The sequence below is a fragment of the Pelophylax lessonae genome, assembly GCF_965119305.1.
Source record: "Pelophylax lessonae genome assembly, chromosome: 6".
NCBI classification, from domain to species: Eukaryota; Metazoa; Chordata; class Amphibia; order Anura; family Ranidae; genus Pelophylax; species Pelophylax lessonae.
Genome location: NC_138773.1, coordinates 234,504,859 through 234,527,195, shown reverse-complemented (window position 1 = coordinate 234,527,195; position 22,337 = coordinate 234,504,859). Strand labels below are relative to the sequence as shown.

Genomic DNA, 22,337 nt, shown 5'->3' with positions numbered 1-22,337 from the left:
GTCCTAAACATTAGTAGCACTATGGCTGCGTCCAGCTGTAGCAGCTGTCTTGCTCTGTCATGGGGTTTTACAGGCTGCTGACAGCAGGACTGAATGTTGTGCTTGTGTCTTCCACCTACACCTAAACACCAGAGTCTCATGCACAGGGACTAAACACCCAGTATGCATGAAGTTTAAAACAAAAAAACACACATTAAAGCAAACACAGGCGTGAAGAGACCCTAAATGGCCTATACCTTAGATGTGAAAGTGTTGGAAAGAGCCATTTTTGTTGTTTTTGTTGTCATTAGTTTTCTTCCTCTGAAAGCAAATGACATGAAGAGAAACGTCTGGTTTCTGTGGGCAAAATAGTCCCTTGAAAAACTTTCATAGGTGAGTCCCATCCCATCAAAGCAATCAGGAACATATTTAACCTAAATTCTCTCCAAGCTACTCATCCATTGGGCTAATTTCTTGGATAAACAAACAACTTTGACATTAATGAAAGTGGAATAAAACTATTGCTTAGTAATCCGTGCAAATATAAAAGAGGAAAAAGAAAACTAAATTCAACTACAATATTTTGTAGTAAACAATAGGTTATAACGTGCAATAGTGCAATTTCTTCTTTTCTGCTCCACCAATGCAAATCTTTGTATAAAAGTCCACAGAGTTTTATATACATCCTCCTGCTAGTCTAGCTCTGCATTTGTCTTGAGTTGCTGTTTTTATTGCCATTTTGTGCCACAGGAGACTTGCTTTTTCGAGGGCGACGAAGTTTCTGATCCCAGCGCTGGAAAACATGAAAAATATGAGGAATTACACACAGGGAATTCTGTTATTGATGTTTTCAAATTTACCTCCATTACTGAGCAAGAGCCATTCTGAAACTATTAAAGTCACTAAAAGAATATCTAAAGTTGAAACATTATTGGTAGTTGTTTAAAAATAGCAAAAAAAATCTTTCTAACCATTCAAAGATTTTTGATTGTCCATTTTAGCCAGTTTTCCCATATGTTGAGGGTCATCTAAATGGCTTTTAAAGAGGTTTCCTTTCTCTGAAATTCTATCCCTTCTTGAATGCTTGGTGATTATAAGTAGAAGCGAGCTTGGGTTCAGTCCAAACCCTAGGTATACCCATATTAGGTCATCGATGTTACAAGCATCCCTACCCCTTTTGTGTACATCAGCTGCAGGGCAGGGAATCTCACAGCACAAACTAGCAATGATAGCTAACATCCGAGTTCAGACGAACTTGGGGTTGGGACCATACCAAAGCTCATAACTAATTGTAAGATAAAGAGCCTGATGCATCAAACTGTTCCTAATTAAAAGTGGAGATATTTCCCCATGGACTTTAAAACAGATTTAGATATTCAGTTAGTGTAGGTCTAAATCTCACTAGTGGCTAAGCAGAAGTAACTCCAATTAGTATAAACATATTGATAGATCAAACCTAAAAATGTTTTTCCCATCCTGAAGGATACAGAAATTGTGTTACCACCGCTTAGAGATCCATATATAAATCAGTATTATAGCCTTATCCCGACAATACCACTGCTTTATTAAAATAAGACACTTTTATGACACAATAAATGTGCATTGTACTCCCTTTGTTTTGGGACTCCAAAGCAAAAAGCCAGGAGGAGAGCCCAGTCATGTAACCTACTGTATCAAAGTTATCTGACCAGCCTCTCCTCCAATTATGGCGTTCTCTCTGAAGTACTGCAATGACATTCAATTCACTATTATCATCCAGATATGTTATTTGTCATACGATTCTTTTTTTTTTTTTCAATCTGTTATAATAATAATCTGAAATAATAATCATTATGAAAAATATAATCATAATTATAGCTTAGTAAATGAAACCTGTTAACACTATTTTTAATAATTTACAGAGAAAATGCAAGTTAAATAAATGTGTGTAATAATATAGTTTATAAAATAATAAACAAATATGAAGTATATTTATAACATATAATAATGATCATTAATAATATCAATATTGATAAAAGGAGTAAAAAGCAAACCATTACATATGTGTGTGTCTCTCTCTCTCTCTCTCTATATATATATATATATATATATATATATTTCTTTTTTTTACATATATTTTTTACATATACATATATATACATATTTTTACATATATATATATATATATATATATATATATATATATATATATATATATATATATATATACACGGTATATATATATATATTACCTCTGTTATAAGACATCCACCTTTGTAGATGTATATTTATTTAAGCAATTTATATATCCTGGAACAAACTGTTCATACAGTCCGAATTCTGTAACGGTCAGATTACTGTTATATAAAATAAGCCCCATCCTCAACAGCAACATGCCACAGCAAAACTGATGGTTTGATTGTGTGCTTAAAGTGTCACAAAACAGAAATGACAGATGAAAAATCCCTGCTATAGAAGAGGTATTATAGTATCCCCTCCAGTGGCCCTTGTCTCCAAGCTTTCCTCAATTCCAGTGCTGCAGCCTCTATCAGTTCATTTTTAGTAGGCACATGTTTTAAGTTAATATTGCTATTAACTTCAAACTTAAGTAAAACTGTGCCCAGACTATGGACAGTATTTATGATCCTAATATGCAGTAAATAAGCTTTAAATTGTAATACATAAATCAATATTTTTTATTATGTTTGGCATCATAACTACCTGAATAACATTTCTTAAGCAAATAATATTTTTGTTAATATTAAAATTATATATAGAAAGGGGCAATGCCAAACATACTAAAAAATAGATTCTGGGTTTTCTTGGTCACTCTCTGACCTCTGTACCATGAAGCACTGTAAAATACTTCATTCTCAATTTCTCAGTTTAAAATAGAAAACACTTTCAGTTTCATTACAGCAGCTCAGTTCACCCACTCACCATTCCCAGAAACGACTTGGCAAAGAGTTGAACAACTTCAGTGTTTCTCTAGTGCACTTTGAGGCTTTGCGCTTGCAGATGGAGAGGTCACCAAAGGTGTGTTTTAGCCTGGCCACAGATCTACTTGAAGCATTTCTAAATTCTTAAGGTTCCATATTTTTGTTACTTATTGAATACATAGATCTTCAGATTACCCACTAAATGGAGCTTTGTATTTAGTTTAGCCTCACTCAGCCTTGCTGCATAACAACTGTAGAGATTAGTTATTAGATACACAGGGTGTTCACTATCTTCAACACCCTGCATTCACAGTATGTCCTCAGTCTTCTGGATTGAATGACACCAAGCATTTTTCAACCTGGAACAATGAAGACATCTTGTGTCGAAGAAGAGGTACTACAGGGGGACAGCATCAGAGTAGAAGTGAGTATTGCAGTCAGAACTGCTTTTTAATTTTTATACACGGCTGGGGTTCCTTATTTTTTTTAGCTTTGCCAGAAGTTTCGGCTTTACAAAACTTGGAACAGACAGGTGTTTATTTTTCCCCAGCTCAGAAATTTGAGACAATCATCTCTATACCATTTTCTTTTTATTAATATAATTTTTACCTTACCTTAACTTTCTTTGCGAGACGATCCCTCCACTTTTCAGCTAAAGAACCTTCCACTAGCAGAAGTCTGTAAAGAATAAGAACAATGTAAAATAGCCACTAAATCCTTCACGTACCTGCATAAATAGCACTTTTTAAAACTAATTGTAAAGCACATATTGCAATATATTGCATATTAAAAATACACCCATATACATTACACAAAAAAATTATTATTAGGTTATGAAAAACTGTTTTGCTAAAGATTGACATAAGCTATATAATTGCTACACCAGTCATTTTTTTCATTTAATCTATTAAAAATCACCTTTAAATTGCAATCTATATCTCTTTTTTAAAATTGCCCAAGTTGTGAATATTGCTTCTCTACAACCAGGGCAACTATTCTGTACATGGTTTACAGAACATACAGGGCACACCAGAAATGTAATGTTCAGCTTGTCTCGTGCTTTTGCCAAAAGATCACATAAAGCTGGAACTCAAAAGCAAAGTGCCCATGCTTAAAAGCCTGTAGACTATTGGGTTACTTAGCAGATAATACCTTTGAATTTATAAAGCAAAGTAAGAATTTATTGGACATGCCTTTTATATAAGCCAATGTGTGTCAAAGGTTTTGCACCTTCTTCATCAGATCTGAACAAAATGTCGATCATGATATTTTTAAAATGTTTGGAAGTGCAAAATAAGGGCAAAGCTAAACCTTACTGCAGCTAATCTGCAGAACAGTCTATTTCAAATGTTGTGCATAACAGGATTAGATGGCATGCAGCATGCTCATTTTGTGTTTATTGCTTTCTTAAAGAGGAAGTAAACCCTCCTCAGGAAGTTGTACCTATAGGTAAGCCTATATTAAGGCTTACCTATAGGTACTGTAAATATCTCCTAAACATGCACCGTTTAGGAGATATTTACCTTTAATGCAGCCAGTGACGTCACTGGCGCATGCGCTCTGAAGGAACGGCAGATCGTGCCGTTCCTTCAGAGCCCCGTGCCGTGACCGTCGGCTCCCGCGCGTGTGTGCGGGAGTGACGTCACCGCGGCTCCGGCCAATCAGATGGCCGGATGCCGCGATCCCGGAAGACGGGCGACTATACATGTCGCCCGTCATACAGGTAAGCGGACGGCACGGCGGGGGCTCGTTCTAAGGTAAGTATTTCATAATGAGCTAGTATGCGATGCATACTAGCTCATTATGGGTTTCTCTTTCAGGATGTAAAGAAGAGAAAAAAAAAATTCTCGGTGTACAACCTCTTTAAAGAAAGCAAAAATTGATTACCAGTATATGCAGTGTAGAAAAAAAATAGCAAAAAACAGGAACGCTGGTAACTGGCTGGTTTGTGTCCTTTTTTGGTTAGAAATGTTAAATGTATTATCAACATTCACATATGTTTGCACCTGAATTGCAAAACATATTCTGTTACATCTGGCAAACAAATTGTTCAGTAGATGTTTCCGACATCAGTAACAATACTTTAAGCAACTTTTCCTTGAGCCCAGGTTCACACTGCTTGGGTTTGGCCCCTTAGTTCCAGTGAAGGCAACTCTTAAGGCATCAGTATACCAAGACATTTTGGACAATTTCATGCTCCCAACCTTGTGGGAATGGTTTGGGGATGGTCCTTCCTGTTCCAACATGACTGTGCACCAGTGCTCGAAGCAATGTCCATAAATACATGGATGAGCGAGTTTGGGATGGAGGAACTTGACTGGCCTACACAGAGCCCCCAACACAACCCGATAGAACACCTTTTGGCATGAATTAGAGCAGAGACTGTAAGCCAGGCCTTCCCGTCCACATCAGTGCCTGACCTCAGAAATGTGCTTCTGGAAGAATGGTCACACATTCCCATAGACCGTCTGGAAGAATGGTCACACATTCCCATAGACATACTCCTAAACCTTGTGGACAGCCCTCCCAGAAGAGATAAAGCTGTTATAGCTGCCGGGTTGGCCAACTCAATTTTGAACCCTATGAACTAAGACTGGGATGACAATAAAAATCATGTGCATGTAACGGCAGGCCAATATTTTTGGTAATATAGTGTGTGTGTGTGTGTGTATATATATGTATATATATATATATATATATATATATATATATATATATATATAATTATAGATATATATATATATACTTTAAGAGCTAATTTCTGATGGTTTACTATAGACCACTGTACTTTGCATATCCTCACTTCTCATTACACTGCCTTATTGAACAAGCTTGCTGGTGATAGGTATTTTACCTGGCACGCTCTTTGTCTTCATAGCCCATGATGATATACTCCTCACCGACGAGCAGCTCTGGGCACAAGCAGCCAGAGTTTGTGTACAGGGTGATGGTGTCTTTTGGAATGTTCACCAGGGAAGACTTTAGAATCTCTTTCACTTCTACCACTGCAGTGGCATCGTGGCACCTTACCTTCACCTCTTTAACTTTGGCTCGAATTACTAAATTTGTGAAAAAAACAGACAATGAGCACAAAAACATTACAAAGTTATCTTTCTGTCATTCATGGAACTAATGTATAGTAAAAATCATGCAGTGTTAGGGCCCATTCACACCAAAAAGCTGTGTTCTGCAAGGTACGTTGCGTTGAATGGGCTAAAGTGCAAAGCAAAACATGTGAAAACAGGACAGACGTCATTTTAATGTAGCACAACACACGAGGCACCATGAGTTTTGTAAAAGTGTTGCGGTGTCATTGATCCAAATGGCCCAGGGGCATGTTTGCACACACTATCCAAAAATGAGGAATAACCCCTAATGTTTTGTATTTCTGATAGAATTGAAACATGCAGATACTGTCTGTTTCAAGAAGGCCTTTCCGTGCTTTACACTTTTTTATTGAAGTGTTTTTTAGTTCCACTAAAATGATGCTGTCGCCAGCTAACAAATATTTTAACAGCTGGAACTGGATCTTGGGGTGGATTCAGGGTGTTGGTATTTGCTGAGACAACTCTCACATCCGAAGGACCCATGATCTGCTCAGGGAGTCTTTAGTGCAGTCATGGAACAATGAAGATACAGAACATGGAAATATAGAAGAAAAATGTATTTGTTCTAGGAGGCTTTTATTTCGGGCTGTGAACCTTAACCACTTAAGCCCCGGATGATTTTTCCTGACCAGGGCCTATTTTGCGATTCGGCACTGCGTGACTTTAACGGACAATTGTGCGGTCGTGCGACGCTGTACCTAAACAAATTTGGCATCCTTTTTTTCCCACAGAGCTTTCTTTTGGTGGTATTTGATCACCTGTGCGATTTTTACTTTTTGCGCTATAAACAAAAAAACAGCGTAAATTTTGCAAAAATAACAATATTTTTCACATTTTTTTTATATGAAATTCCCCCCAAAAAAAAGTAAAAATCAAAATTTTTTAACATTTTGGGCCAATTTTTTTTTTACCATATGTTTGGTAAAAAAAAAATCGCAAAAAGCGTATTTTGATTGGTTTGCGCAAAATTTATTGCGTTTACTAACAAAGGGAAAGATTTTTGTCATTTTTGTTGTTTTCGTTTTAACGCATAATGTCGGCGATCTACGATTATTTTTGCGGGACTGCAACATTGCGGCGGACAGATCGGACCCTTGACTGACATTTTTGACACTTTTGGGGTTACCAGTGACATTACTGCAGTAATCAGTGCTATACATATGCACTGTTACTGTAAAATTACACTGGCAGTGAAGGGGTTAACTTTTTTTGATAGGGAGGGGTTATGTGTGCCCCTAGGGGCGTGATTCTAACTGTTATTGGCTGTGGCTTGAGGTGTAGGAACAGTGATCAACGGTCCTACATAGTAGAACCGTATGATCACTATTCCTACACAGGGGAGAATGACAGGCGGCTTGTTTACATCAGCCGCCTGCCTTTCTCCCTCTCCACCCGACGATCGCAAGTGACCGGCGGACATCGGGTCCGAAGGTCACACGTGCGGGGGGGTCCGTGACCACGCGGGAGCGCGCCTCCGGCGGCGCGCGCTCGCTCCCTAGACCCTTACAGGCTAGCGACGTAGCCCTACGTCGCTCTGCCTGTGAGGGGCTGACCGCCGAAGTAAATAGTCGTGCGGCGGTCGGCAAGTGGTTAAGAAGAGTTTTCTTCATTTTCTGTCCCCATAACATACATAAAATGAAGGGGGTGGTTTTACTACACGGACAGCAATAAAAAAAAAATTGTCAGACATTTTAATCTTTCTCCACCTTATTAAAAACGTGTTATCGTTTGTGTACCCATTGGAGAAATTTTCCATCACTTCCTGTCTTTACAGAAAGTGTGGGGGAGCATTTTTTCATTAGGCAAATAAAACCTGACAGAGACTTTAACCCCTAACTGCTCTATTCAAAACTAAATTTAACATATGACTGGAGTTAGGCTTTAGTTCCACCACACAGTATCCTGTCTGGGTATTCTTCCAACAAAGATATACTGCTACTGGTTGAGTTTCACATCTACTGTTAAAAAAAAAAAACAAAAAACGTGTATGTGTATTTTTGCTTTTTTCGTTTAGTATGTTATGAGCAGAGACTGGCGGTGAGTTCCAGTTGTGCTTGTTCCCCCCACCCCCGCCCACCTCTGCTATCAGTAGGCAGGATGGAAAATCAAAAACGACTTTTTCCGCATGGCAGGGGTGCTCCTAAAAAGAGATAAATAAGGCTCGCCAGTTGACAATGAGCCACCCAAGGCAATAACATAAGAACTGACAGTACTTTTTCAACTTTTAAGAACATGATAAGTGTTGCAATTACATACTTTTGCAAGCAGATACAAAGCAGATGTATCAAGGTGTACTTTCATATCTATTTAATGTCTCTGGAGATGTACTTAACTAGAGGTTTAGAACCATAATAAAAGCTATTAAAGCGCAAAAAATGCACAAATGGAGAAACAGTAATTTGGGAGACACGCTGTTATAGCTGAACTCCAGGCAGACATAAAAGAAAACATGAGTTAATACAGCTTTGTATTCATTTATACATTCGATTGACTTAACCCCAATCCTACCTTCCAAGCTTGCCTGTAGGCCAATGAGGAAACTCACCAAATGAAAAGATAAATAGGGCGGCTCAGGAAGCAGGATGAGGAAGAAGAAGCTCTACCTCACACTTTATGAATACAGATTCTGCTTACTATATCTTGGATCAGTAAATTCAGATATATAAAAGGTGTGACTATATGCACATCCGGAGCTTTGCTCTGCTGTCTTTGAGTGTCATTTTGACTGTAACTTTAAAAGCCTACTTTGGGTGCCTGAATCAGTTGTGGATATTTTTAACTGATTCATGACAAATGTTCCCATACATGTGTAAAAATATATCTCTCACCCACAGGTGGTTTGGAGAGCTTTGACGTTGTGTGTAAAGATGGCTGCTGCATATCCAATTGACCATGTGGTTTTGGGGGAAGTGCAACCATGTTTTGCTGACATCACCCTCAAAACAACCTGTGAGTGGTCAGCAGGAATATTTACAAACTGTGGGTGGTCTCTGGTCTACAGGACTTTAAATAGAGTCTCTAGCATGGGGGAAAGAGAGGTTCGTTTTGAGAGGTTCGCTGTTTGGAGCTGTAGAAAGGTGCAGCCAGGACCTCATTGTCCTGTTCCAGATATCGAGTGCAAGCTGTTGCCAGAGCTAAAGCCCTGTACAAATGATAAGAAATTCGGAAGGGAAATTTCGTCCGACGACCGATCTGCCGATTTTCGGATTGTTAGTATGGTGCTTTCGACAGCCGACTCCGACTTTTCGGCTGACAAAATCCTGATGTGCAGGCTATAAAATGTTTGTCCTCCGTCAACACAACGTCCGATTTTCGTCTCATTAGTACAGATTTAGACGGAAAAAAATCTTAAGAGCAAGTCTAGGCATGCTCAGAGACGAAAGAACACATACAAAGCAACCCAACACATGACATCACTTCTGAAATAGAATTCTGTCGTACGGGAAAATTCATATGAAAATAACCTCTTCACTTTCCACATCAGACTAGCATGCCACAAAAAACGGACGACAGATCGTTCGATAATCTGATCGTGTGTACGGGGCTTAAGTATTATTTGACCTTTCTTTGGGATATTGGGAATAGGAGTGTACGTTTGAGTCTTGGTAATGTCTATGGTAACTTTTATGTGTAAGGAACTTTATGTATTTTGATGTCCAGTAAAGTTTTGTTTTATGCTTTTTATCAAAACTGCTCATGGTGTGTATGTCCATTTTAAATATCCTCTAGATATTTCAGTGACTGTCCAGTATACCTTCATTATAAATCTTGCTGTTCCCACATTTGATACAGTGCCTACTTACCATAGTTGTAATTGCTTTTCAGGTAAGTCTTTTGTGAGGCTTTCATAGGTTTACATTTGCAAAGCTCTAAAATAAAATAAAAATAGTTTAAAAAAACAAAGAATCAAAGTTATTTATTTAAAGTAAACCAATCACAACCCCCTGTAATTCAAACTGAATGCTTGAGGCTACGTTCACATGTGGGCGTAGCGGATCACGGGCAGAATCACTGTGATTCTGCCCGCGATCCGGAATCATTGCAAATCACGGGACGCTTGTGCGATGCCCGTGATTTGCAATGGCACCCCAAACGCTGTGTGATGTTGCTGCGATTTCCGCCTGCCGAATCGCAGTAACATTGCGCAAACAGAATCGCAGGAAGCATGACGCCCGAAAAAGGTACAAGAGCTTCTTTTGGGCGTCATGCGTCCCGCGATTCTGTTTGCGCAATGTTACAGCGATTCGGCAGGCGGAAATCATGGCAACATCGCACAGCGTTTGGGGTGCATTGCAAATCACGGGCATGGCACAGGCATCCCGCGATTTGCAATGATTCCGGATCGCGGGCAGAATCGCTGTGATTCTGCCCCTTGATCCGCTACGCCCACATGTGAACGTAGCCTAAAAATGCATAAGGCTACCTTTTGTGAAAATCACATGTTAATATTTCACATTCAGATGTGCAGGTAAGTGAAGTTAAAGCTGGCCCTTCCGTTAAAAGGCAAGGTCCTCTAATTCCATTAGGCCTCCCCTGTCCCTTAGAAGTTATAAAACCTCTTACTGCTTGCTGCAGCACCTAGGCAAGGGTGACACCACAATCCTCCTGATGAGATCCTGGGAAAGATGAGTGCCCCAAATCCCACAAAAAAGAGCTCTTGCCTCCTGCACAGTGTTGTAGCATCCTCTCATGGGATCTGAGATAATCAGCATTTCTAGGCTCTTGCTGGAAGGATTGTGACATTACCCTCTCCAAAGTGAAAGTTGGAGGTATTATTTTCCAACTTTTTTCTATTAGAGTTTTCTTGTACAAATATCAGGCAACAATTTGTAAAGAGTGGAGGAGGCCAGATGTTAAAAGCTGCCCTTGCTTTTTAGTACACGTCTCAAGTCTAGAAAAGTCCCCCTTCTGCCTTCCCAGCTGGTACCTCATACAGTAAAATTCAGTGGCCCCAGTAATCTCATATGCAAATAGTAATTTCAAGAACTGAATGTGTACTGGGCTGTAACCACGCCTGTAATGTCAATCATATTTAAGAGAAAGAATAGGGGGAGGGAGAAGGGGCAGGGCCATTACAGTGCCACTTCATATTTAAATGAACCCCATGATGACCAATTCAATTTTAGTTTCAAGATATATAGGGCTGTCAGACTAAAAAGATAATTTATAAATAGTTATGATAAGCATCTACACAGAAAGTCTAACAATGAAAACAAACCTCTGCTTACCTATTATTGATTACTTATAATTGATTCCTATTATTGATTACAGGCATACATCGTTTTACGTACACTCGCGAGTACAGACACAGCCTGGTCAGCTTGGCATGGCACTACTCCTGGTTTTTAACATTGGCGTCTATGGAAAATCTTGGTCAGCTTTACATGGCACTGCTCCCAAACCATAAGTGACAGGGATACCAAACTTAGAGAGCACCGAGAGGTGACCCAGGACTACAACATATCCTATTTGTGGCCGGCCAGCTTGCCTAAGTAATCTACCATGTCATAGTCCTGGATTCCCTTAACATGCTCCCCATGCTTGGTGTCCTTGTCACTTATGGTTTGGGAGCAGTGCCATGTCAAGCTGACCAAGATTTCCTATGGAGCTAGTGTATTGACATGCATTGAGAAAAAAGGTATTGCTTCACTTTAAGTACATTTTCGTTTTACATACATGCTCTGGTCCCATTGTGTACTTAATAGTAGGGTATGCCTGTACTGCATAGTTGCATTTTGTAGGTATTTGTTTTTTTTTTTTGTCTTTTTGTAGTATTTATATAAACTCTATCCACATAAAACAATTTATATAAATTTTCTGATATGAAAGATAATACATGACTTCTACATCACATAATAATTGCAGCATTTTAAGAAATGCTATCAGATTCAATGATTTCTCTAAGCAGGACCTTATATGTTGTTATTTGTGTAAATGAGAAGTAAAAATCCATTTACAGGTTGATAAAACAGAAGTAATTTTTTTCTTTAATTTTCACTACACTCCCAAAACCTCTTTCTATAACCAGAGTGGCTCATTGAAATTCACCAAGTGGCTACTATGTCTATAGTACTGTAACCCCACACATTGTGCCAGCTCTTGTGCATGGCTTCTCGGGAGAATTCATTAGGGCTGGTTTTGTGCTCCATCAAACATTCCAGGGCAGCAGCATAGCTATCCTTTAATCTGTTTATAATGCCAATGTTATAAGAAATGTGCAGTTTCCTGCACAAAACGCCTAATGTTCAACATTTGTACATCGTGAAAGAATAAAAGCAGAAGAGAGATTCTACATAATACTGAAACACAAGTAGAGCTGAAAGTACAGGCAGTACTTTTTTCAACCCCTAAGGCTCATGAACACTGGAATTTACAGATATTTTATACTGTACAAAATTGATGTTGACTCTATGGTGAGTACACATAGCACAGTTTATGCTACAACTGCACCGACTTTCAGCTTTTGCTCTATCATTCTATGCTGCTTTAACTGTGCTTTTCCAACAACCTTTGTGCCCACAAAATGTATATAAAATTAACATGTACATTCACCAGCTACTTTATTAGGTACACCTTGCTAGTACCGAGTTGGACCACTTTTGCCTTCAGAACTGCCTTAATTCTTTGTGGCATAGATTCAACAAGATTTTGAAAACATTCCTCAGAGATTTTGGTCCATATTGACATGATAGCATCACATAGTTGCTGCAGATTTGTCGGATGCACATCGATGATGTGAATCTTCCCTTCCACCACATCCCAAAGGTGCTCTATTGGATTGAGATCTGGTGACTGTGGAGGCCATTGAAATACAGTGAACTCATTGTCATGTTCAAGAAACCAGTTTGAGATGATTTGAGCTTTGTGACATGGAGCATTATCCTGCTGGAAGGAGCCATCAGAAAATGGGTACACTGTAGTCATACAGGGATGGACATGGTCAACAACAATACCTAGGTAGGCTGTGGCATTTAAATGAAGCTCAGTTGGTTCTAAGGGGCCCAAAGTGTGCCAAGAAAATATCCCCCACACCATTACACAACCATCCTGAACTGTTGATACAGCGCAGGATGGATCCATGCTTTCATGTTGTTTACGCCAAATTCTGACCCTACCATCTGAATGTTGCAGCTGAAATCGAGACTCATCAGACCAGGCAACGTTTTTCCAATCTTCTATTGTCCAATTTTGGTGAGCTTATCCAAATTGTAGCCTCAGTTTCCTGTTCTTAGCTGACAGGAGTAGCACCCAGTGTGGTCTTCTGCTTCTGTAGCCCATCTGCTTCAAGGTTCAATGTGTTGTGCATTCAGAGAGGGTATTCTGCATACCTTGGTTGTAACGAGTTGGTATTTGAGCTACTGTTGCCTTTCTATCATCTCAAACCAGTCTGCCCATTCTCCTCTGACCTCTGACATCAACAAGGCATTTTTGTCCACGCAACTGCCGCTCACTGGATATTTTCTGTTTTTTTGGATCATTCTCTGTAAACCCTAGAGATGGTTGTGCATGGAAATCCTAGTAGATCAGCAGTTTTTAAAACATTCAGACTAGGGATTGACCAATTATCGGAAAAGCCGATATATCTAGGGCCGATATGTATATATATCGGAATCGATTTACCGATATTGCCGATCTTTCAGGAAAGTGCATGTACCGGGGTGATGCCTGCAGCTAGAGGGATCACCCCAGTACTGGCGTCCATAGCCGACGGTCAGCTGTCTTGTAATGACAACCGATGCGGCTGAGAAGCCGCTCAGCTGTCATTCCAAGGAGTGGAAGGGGACGTCCCCCCAGCTCGCCCGGGTCTCCTGTCCCACAGGGAGACCCGGGCATCCTACCTTCACCGCCGCTGTCTGACCGGGTCTCCATCTGCACCACCGTCGTCTGACTGAGTCTCCATTTCTTTGAATTCGGCGCCGCCGCCGAGTACCCGGATGTGATGTCAAAATCTTACAGCATTCAAAACAGCCAAACTTGGCGTTTTGAATGCTTTAAGTGCAGAGGAGGGGTTTGGGGTCTTTTAGACGCCCAGACCTCTCTACCTGTAGACATTTAAAAAAAAAAAAATTTTATGTCCGAAAATATCGGCAGATATCGGCCAATACCGATATCCGATGACCAAAATATAGGTATCGGTATAGGCGATAAATAAAAGGATATTGGTCGATCACTAATTCAGGCAAGCCCATCTGGCATCAACAACCATGCCATGTTCAACGTCACTTAAATCCCCTTTCTTTCACCATTCTGATGCTCGGTTTGAACTTCAACAAGTGGTCTTTACCACGTCTAGATGCCTAAATGCATTGAGTTGCTGCCATGTGATTGGCAGATTAGCAATTTGTGTAACAAAGCAATTGAACAGGTGTACTTAATAAAGTGGTTGTTTAGTATATATGACACATAAACTATGAACAAAAGTTGGTGGAAACCTGACCATCAAACCTAAAGTAGCTTATTAGACATCCTATTCCAAAATATGGAGTTGCCATCTCCCTCGCTCTGTGTCTAGAACAGCCTCTACTCTCATAGAAAGGCTTTACAAAAAACGTTTGCCATGTCTATGCACAGGCCACCCGGGTCCCCCACACCATACTCATCAAACAATAGGGTTGATATACTAAAACCGGAGAGTGCAAAATTTGTGTAGCTCTGCATAAAAACCAATCAGCTTCCAGGTTTTTTTTGTCAAAGCTATTGTTAAAGCTGGACTCTAGACATACAGCTAAACACACATATTAAACAATTACTCATATGGGAGCTTTTTTACTGGCCAAAGGATTTGTATCCCTGCCCTTCTAATTATGACTTATATCTAAATATGATTTATATAGCTCTGCCTTGTGGTGCAGCAAGTCACTGTCTGGCAGGTCAGAAGACCCATTTTGATTCTGCTGCAATAACACTTAAAGGTCAAGCCCTCCCATCTCCAGCCTGTGATTGGACAGTGAAAGGAAACGTAGCAACCTGATAAGCCCATCTGTCTGTCATTTTATTTGGTCTTTCTTTCAGAATGCTCTTTGTGAGCACTTATTGGCACCCTGTGCTGCTTCTCCCTCTCCCAATCTGGGCTCCATGATACCGGAACTGTAACTTCAAGATTCTGCCAGGTCAAGTCCACCTAATTGCATGGTTTGCATTAAAAATAAATTTAAAATGACTTGAGTAAAAATGTCAATGCCGATGCCAAAAGTTACCTATAAAGAACAAGGTAAGTATGCGTCTCTTCCACTGCCCGCACTGCAAAACACTTCTTACTTCCTGTTCCAGTGACTATCAACTTCTAATTTTGCTATCTATTTACAGTGGAAAGGGATCACTTGTTTTAAAATCAGATCAAACCCTTTAATAATTCCATTCTTACCTCTGATATGCATTATCTAGTGCTCAGCTACCCAGAGTAGGCTAGCCTCGCCTACGTAAATCTCGAATCCAACTCAATTTATTTTAGTCAGAGAAGAGTTTTAACTGCAGTGCCGCTATTGGAGAGATTTCGCTTACAATCAACATGCAGTACAAGTTGTCAGTAAAGACTAGTTATCAACCGATATCAGTTTTTCGTTGCCGATACCGATATTTTGGCCATTGCGTATCGTTATCGGCCGAAATTGGCCAATATTTGTGTACATTTTAAAAAAAAATGTTTTTCATTAGGTACTCTTGTGGAGGGATCTGGGGGTCTAAAAGACCCCAAACCCCTCTTCTGCACTTAAAAGCATTCAAAACGCTAGGTTTGACTGTTTTGAATGCTGTCATTTTTTTTAATTTGGCACGAGTACCCGATGGAGACCCGATCAGAGCAGAATGCGGCTTTGATCGGGTCTTCGGCGGACGTGCAGGCTGGTTGCCCTCCCGCTCCTTCTCAGCCGCATCAGTTGTCATTACAACCCTCTTAATCCTCTTGTATTTTATTGTATTGTAACTGTATTGTCTCCCTCTAACATTGTAAAGCGCTGCGTAAACTGCTGGCGCTATAGAAATCCTGAATAATAATAATTACAAGACAGCCGACCGTCGGCTATGGACACCGGTACCAGGGTGATGCCTCTAGCTGCAGGCATCATTCTGGTACAAGCACTTTCCCGAAATATCGGCAAAATCGGTCACCTTGGTGGTCGATCACTAGTAAAGACCCTAACAAAGGTTCAACCCCTTCTACATACTATTAAAGCGGAGTTCCACCCTGGATTTTTTTTTTTTTTTTTTTAATACCCCCGGGACAGTCAGGGCTAGTGCATTCCACAATGGCTAGCCTCTGATCTGTCCCGGGTTGCACTTACCTGTTAGGACAAATACTTACCTTGCAAACGTCTTGTCCAGCGCTGCCATCTCAGATGTGGGCAGCTTGAAGCCAGCGCGTCCTCTTCGGCGTCTTCTTCCGCCTTCTTTGGTCCCACGATGCTCTGCGCCGGCCCCGACGTCACTTCCGGGTCGCGCGCGTCATCCCTCCACAGCTTCTGGGCATGCCCAGAAGCTGTTTAGAAGGGGATGACGCGCGCGACCCGGAACTGACGTCGGGGCCGGTGCAAGCGCAATGATTCCTGGGAGCTATGACGTCCAGCTCCCAGGAATCATTGCAGAGCCAGGAAGTGACGACGGGCCGCGGCCGAGGAAGGAGGAAGAAGGAAGTAAGGTAAGTATATTTTCTTCGCTACGAGGTAAGTAAAAAAAAAAAAAATATGCGATTATCCATTTCTTTTTCAGGTGACCCGGAGCGAGAAGATGGAGGTAAGTATAAAAATAGGGTGGAACTCCACTTTAAAGAAGTACTTTATATTAAGATGTTTATGTCAAAGAAGGGAACATTTTCCTAACAGGGGCACAGACAGAGGGTTCTCTCTTCCCCATGGTATGCAAAACTTAAAAAAAGGATTAACGTGTGTTGGACTTTATTATCTAAAACCACAATGACACAATAGGTTTGGTTAGGATATAATACAATATTAATTACTAACAGTCTATTTCTGTGACTAGCTGCAAATTTTATTTGACTGTACATAGAAAGTGGTCATTTGTTCCAGAAGGATTAGACCCTTGGACGATCTTTCTCACACCCTTCACAAGCATCCAGTGTTCAGAGCATGTTGGGTGAGCTCCCCATGGTCAGTGCAGCTCTGTGTAGGCTTACATCTGTTCAATCAGCAGAGGCTTGTATAATTTACAGGAATATTACATTTTCAGTATTTCATAGTTTTCACATTTACCGACAGACGCCTCTGGTCCAAACATATCTGGGCACTGTTCACTGAGGTCTCTGTGCCAAATGACCAAAAATGGTTACAATGTTTAATGTACAATTATGCAGAAATGAATGAACAAAGACAGCATTATTAAGACAGAAAAAAAGAGTTTATCTTGGATGAAAATGTAACCTTGGTTCTCTGCTGGTCTGGATTTCAGACCACTTCCTCTCCCCATCAGGAAAATTGCAGGTCTCAGGTTCGGTAAGGCGTCATCTCAGCAATATGTCAAAGCTGGTCTGTTTGGCCTAAAGGGGGTTCATTCCCATTCTCTATTTAAATGCGGTTTAAATATATAAATGGAGTTGATATATATCATTAAATAGTAAAATATTGACAAATGAGATGGATCACCACAGGAGTGCCTACTTGCTTGGATTGTCAAGTCACAGAAGTAGGGAGACAAATTAAGCCTAAATGCTGTGGACTGGCTCCATGACATCCTACAATTTAACATACAATTGCTGGATAGGCTAAACACTGTCCAAAATAAATAACAAAACCTATATTAATTATCCCAGGCTTTTTTACTTTACCACTGCTACAGGTGAAATCTGAAGTCTTTATATTTGCCGTTGTCCGGAAGGTCATTATATACTGTAGCTATGGGCATCATCTCTGTTTTTGAAGACCAGATCAACCTCAGAAAATGTAATATAAAGGGTTGATATACTAAAAGCAAACAGATTGTTCACTTTGCAAGGGAATTTTTCCCAGAGCTTAATGAATGAGGAGAAGCTTTGCTGACTTCTATCATCCAATCATGTGCAAAAGAAATGGTGTTTTTTTATTTAACTTGTGTTTGATTGGGTATATAGATACATTATATTACCAAAAGCATTGCAATTCCTGCCTTTACACGCACATGAACTTTAATGGCATCCCAGTCTCAGTCATTAGGGTTCAATAATGATTTGGCCACCCTTTATAGCTATAATAGTTTCAACTCTTCTGGGAAAGCTGTCCACAAGGTTTAGGAGTGTGTCTATGGGAATTTTTGACCATTCTTCCAGGAGTGCATTTGTGAGGTCAGGCACTGATGTGGATGTGAAGTCCTGGCTTGCAGTCTCCGCTCTAATTTATCCCAAAGGTTGGGGTCAGGACTCTGTGCAGATCAATCAAGTTCCTCCACCCCAAACTCGTTCATCCGTGTCTTTTTGGGCCTTTCTTTGTGCACTGGTGTGCAGTCATGTTGGAACAGGAAGGGGCCATCCCCAAACTGTTCCCACAAAGTTGGGAGCATGAAATTGTTCAAAATGTCTTGGTATGCTGATGCCTTAAAAGTTCCCTTTACTGGAACTAAAGGGCCAAGCCCAACCCCTGAAAAACAACCCCACTCTATAATCCCCCCTCCACCAAATGGTTTTGAACAGTGCAGAAAGCAAGGTCCATAAAGACATGGATGAATGAGTTTGGGGTGGAACAACTTGACTGGCCTCCACAGACCCCTGACCTCATCCCAATAGAACACCTTTGGGATGAATTAGAGCGGAGACTGTGAGCCAGGCCTTCTCGTCCAACATAAGTGCCTGGCTTTACAAATGCGCTTCTGGAAATATGGTCAAACATTTCTATAGACACACTCCTAAACCTCGTGGACAGCCTTCCCAAAAGAGATGAAGCTGTTATAGCTGCAAAGGGTGGGCTAACTCAATATTGAACCCTGTGGACTAAGACTGGGATGCCATTAGAGTTCATGTGTGTAAAGACAGGCGTCCCAAAACTTTGGAAAATATAGTGTATGTGCGACTTAAAGTTGCAGCAACTACAAAGAAGGTCATGCACTACTTTGGTCTGACTTTCATGCAACTTGAGGGCCAAAGATTTTAATGTTAACCCTCAAAAGTTGCATGAAAGTCATTCCTGAAAGTTATACAATGTAACAGTTGTCCTTTATCACTGGTCAAAGCCAAAATCGTATCCAAGTTGCACCCATCCAAAGTTGCATCAAAGTTGCGTCAAGGTTGCATCAAAGTTGCACTCCAAAGGTGGCGCAACTTTGGAGTCCTACAAGTGTGAATAGAGCCTTAGAGTGCTCATATATATGAGCGAGATATCTGCTGAAAAAGGTAATTTTAATTAGTCTCTGCGGTGGATGAGCCTGCTTCTAGGCTGTTGCTAGGTCTGTGGTACAAAGCATCTGGGATGGAAATATATTGGTGAGTGTCTAATTCTCTTGACCATTGTTACTGATATAAAGAATATCTAAATTAGTGTGGATGAGCATCCCACTACAAAGATATAGAAGTGTTAAGCTGACCATACACTGGTAGAATTTTGTTTGAAAGTTTGTATATAAATTTAGAAGAATCGTTTATCGGAGTATTTGATCTTGCTATTATTGTGTCAACTGAATTTGTTTGAAAGTCCTTAAAATTTCATCTGGACCTGTTACTTAAATGGAATCCCAGACGTATTAAGCAGAATTATTTTGTGCCTGGAAAATATGCATTACAATATGTATGATTTTTCTCAACTGAAAAATCCCACCTTTTCTCCTTTGTTAGAGAGAAAATTTCCATCTTGTTCCTAAGGTCTAGAACGAGTATGGATTTGAGCTCACTATCCATTAGAAAATGAAATAAACATTCTGAAAACGAAAATTTTTGGAACCAAATTCTACTAGTGCAATGTCAGTCTAAGGCCCCTTTCACACATGCTGTCCGATTGTCCGTTTTTCATCCATCCGTTGATGGATGAAAAACGGACATCAATGTATCTCTATGTAAAAACGGATGACAACGGATGATCATCAGTTAACATCCATTTTCATCCGCTTCCATCAATGTCCGTTTTTTTGAACGGATGAATGCCCTATTTTTCATCGTCAAAAAAACGGATTGGGCGAAAAACGGATGACAACGGATGAAAAACGGATGACAACTGACGAAAAACGGATGAAAAACGGATGGAAAACTGATACATTTTGACATGACTGAACTGATGAACTGAACGGACCGTATGTGTGAAAGGGGCCTTAGACTGCATTCACACGTAGCGTTTTGTGATCTGCACATTTAGGAAAAACACATGCCATTTATTGTTATGTCACCCCATACAAGGCAGAACACAGGGTTAAAAAAACTCACAAAACTCAACGCCCAAAAAAGTGCATATCCTATTTTGCTGCATTTGTTGCGCATATAGCAGCCCATTCATATGCCCATGATGCAAACTTGGAATACAGGCCCAAGGCGGCCATACATGGATCAAGATTCAACTACTTCAGCAGGAACGGGATGAATTTCGATCCACGTATGGGCAGGCTCATTGTATCCAAGTAGATCCAAATCATTGTATCTTCCCGCCCATGAAGGCTCCCTGCGCCACCTCGCTGGCAGAACACAAAAGCTCTGCGGGCGGGATTCCTCCATCAAGACTGACTGTATTGATGGGGAAATCGAGAAATTTTCTTTCCTTCCACCATTGGTGGAAGAAAAAAAAAAAACAATTCATTTATGGCTTGCCTCAGTCTGTAGGTTTATGGTCACATCTATTTTAAACTGAATATAACATGATCACACAGCAAGAAAATAAGGGACAGAAGCCATCCACAGCTTAGCCCCCAACTACATCACTAGCCTAGTCTCAAAATACCAACCTAATCGCTCTCTTCGCTCCTCTCAAAACCTCCTGCTCTCTAGCTCCCTTATCACCTCCTCCCATGCTCGCCTCCAGGACTTTACCAGAGCCTCTCCAATCCTATGGAACTCCTTACCCTTATCTGTCCGATTATGTCCTACTCTATTAGCTTTTAGACGATCTCTGAAAACCCTCCTCTTCAGAGAAGCCTATCCTACCCACACCTAACAACTCTACCTCCATTTTATCCATCTGCCCATCCCCCTCGGTTACTGCCTTTTGTTTCACTTGACCCTCCCTTCTAGATTGTAAGCTCTAACGAGCAGGGCCCTATGATTCCTCCTGTATTGAATTGTACTGTAACTGTATTGTCTTCCCCCACATTGTAAAGCGCTGCGCAAACTGTTGGCGCTATATAAATCCTGTATAATAATAGGTCCCCTATCCTGAGTAGCAGATACGCATTATGCAGCCTTTAGTACTCTCTAGCATTAAAATATTTTTTTGTACTACCAGCAAAGGTATACGTGTATCCTGAACACATGGGAAGGTTACAAATTGTGAACAAACAATAAATCTGCTACCACTAGGGTCCCAGTTTCCAATCAATTGCTAGTACATTAAATAAAAATGATCTTAAAAAATATATATATATACATATATATATATATATATATATATATATATATATATATATATATATATATATATTCTTTGTTGATCAGAAACAAATAATAATTCCTACATACGTAGATGTTAGGGAACCAGATAACAAATGAGCCAACAAATCTTCACAGCCAAAAAGTGTCAAAATAAAAGTAATAAAGCTGTCTTCCAGCCACCTTTAATCATGCCAGGTTCTTCACGTAAAAGATATCAGGTCTCAGCATAATTAAAGAGCAGTCACAAGTAACATGAGCTGAGTCAGAAGTACAATTATGGTATGCAGAGACAATGAGATTAAGACAGGGTGATTACAGAGTGGGAAGGAACAAATAAGCAGGTTTAATGGAATAGGTTTACTTGATCACCAATATTTACATGACAGAGGGGTCAAAAAAGGGAATTTCAATTCAACTTATTATTTTTATAAATAAATATGAAGATCTCATATAGGAGTCAGGTGCTGGGGACATGTATTTCCATTGGGCAACATTAGTGGCATAAAAGTAGGAGTTTGATGTCATTATTTAGGGTGCACCGACTTCATGTTTCCCAAGACTTGTCTGACCCTGGTAATATGTATTTCAAATAGAAAGGTATGCATAGTAGTACACATAGTAGTTCTCCGTGTACGTTTTACAGAAAGGTTGGAGTTTAAGTGATACCATTTATTGGCTAACTTAAGTTTTTAAAGGTGAAAGATTTTGGTACAACTTAGATCCATTTGATAGGCTTTATAATGCCCGAAGAAGCGATCTAAGTTATCCAGGAGGGTCAGGCAGGGGTTTTAACACTCTATTCAAAACTAAAACAAAAGGTTTCAGCATTAGAGATAATGTAATGTTAGT

At 40.1% G+C, this 22,337-nt stretch overlaps 1 protein-coding gene across 1 annotated transcript in view; it reads right to left on the bottom strand.

Annotated features, from left to right (window-relative positions):
• Positions 1–222: 222 nt before the first annotated feature.
• Positions 223–22,337, bottom strand: part of FRZB (frizzled related protein) — a 41,500-nt gene continuing 19,385 nt past the window's right edge. Inside the window, exons 3-6 of the mRNA XM_082262098.1 lie at positions 9,808–9,873; positions 5,752–5,956; positions 3,512–3,575; positions 223–772 (exon numbers count right to left, since the gene is read on the bottom strand). Of these exons, the coding sequence (XP_082118224.1) occupies positions 677–772; positions 3,512–3,575; positions 5,752–5,956; positions 9,808–9,873 (431 nt within the window). The 3' untranslated portion in view covers positions 223–676. The remainder of the gene's footprint in view (positions 773–3,511; positions 3,576–5,751; positions 5,957–9,807; positions 9,874–22,337) is intronic.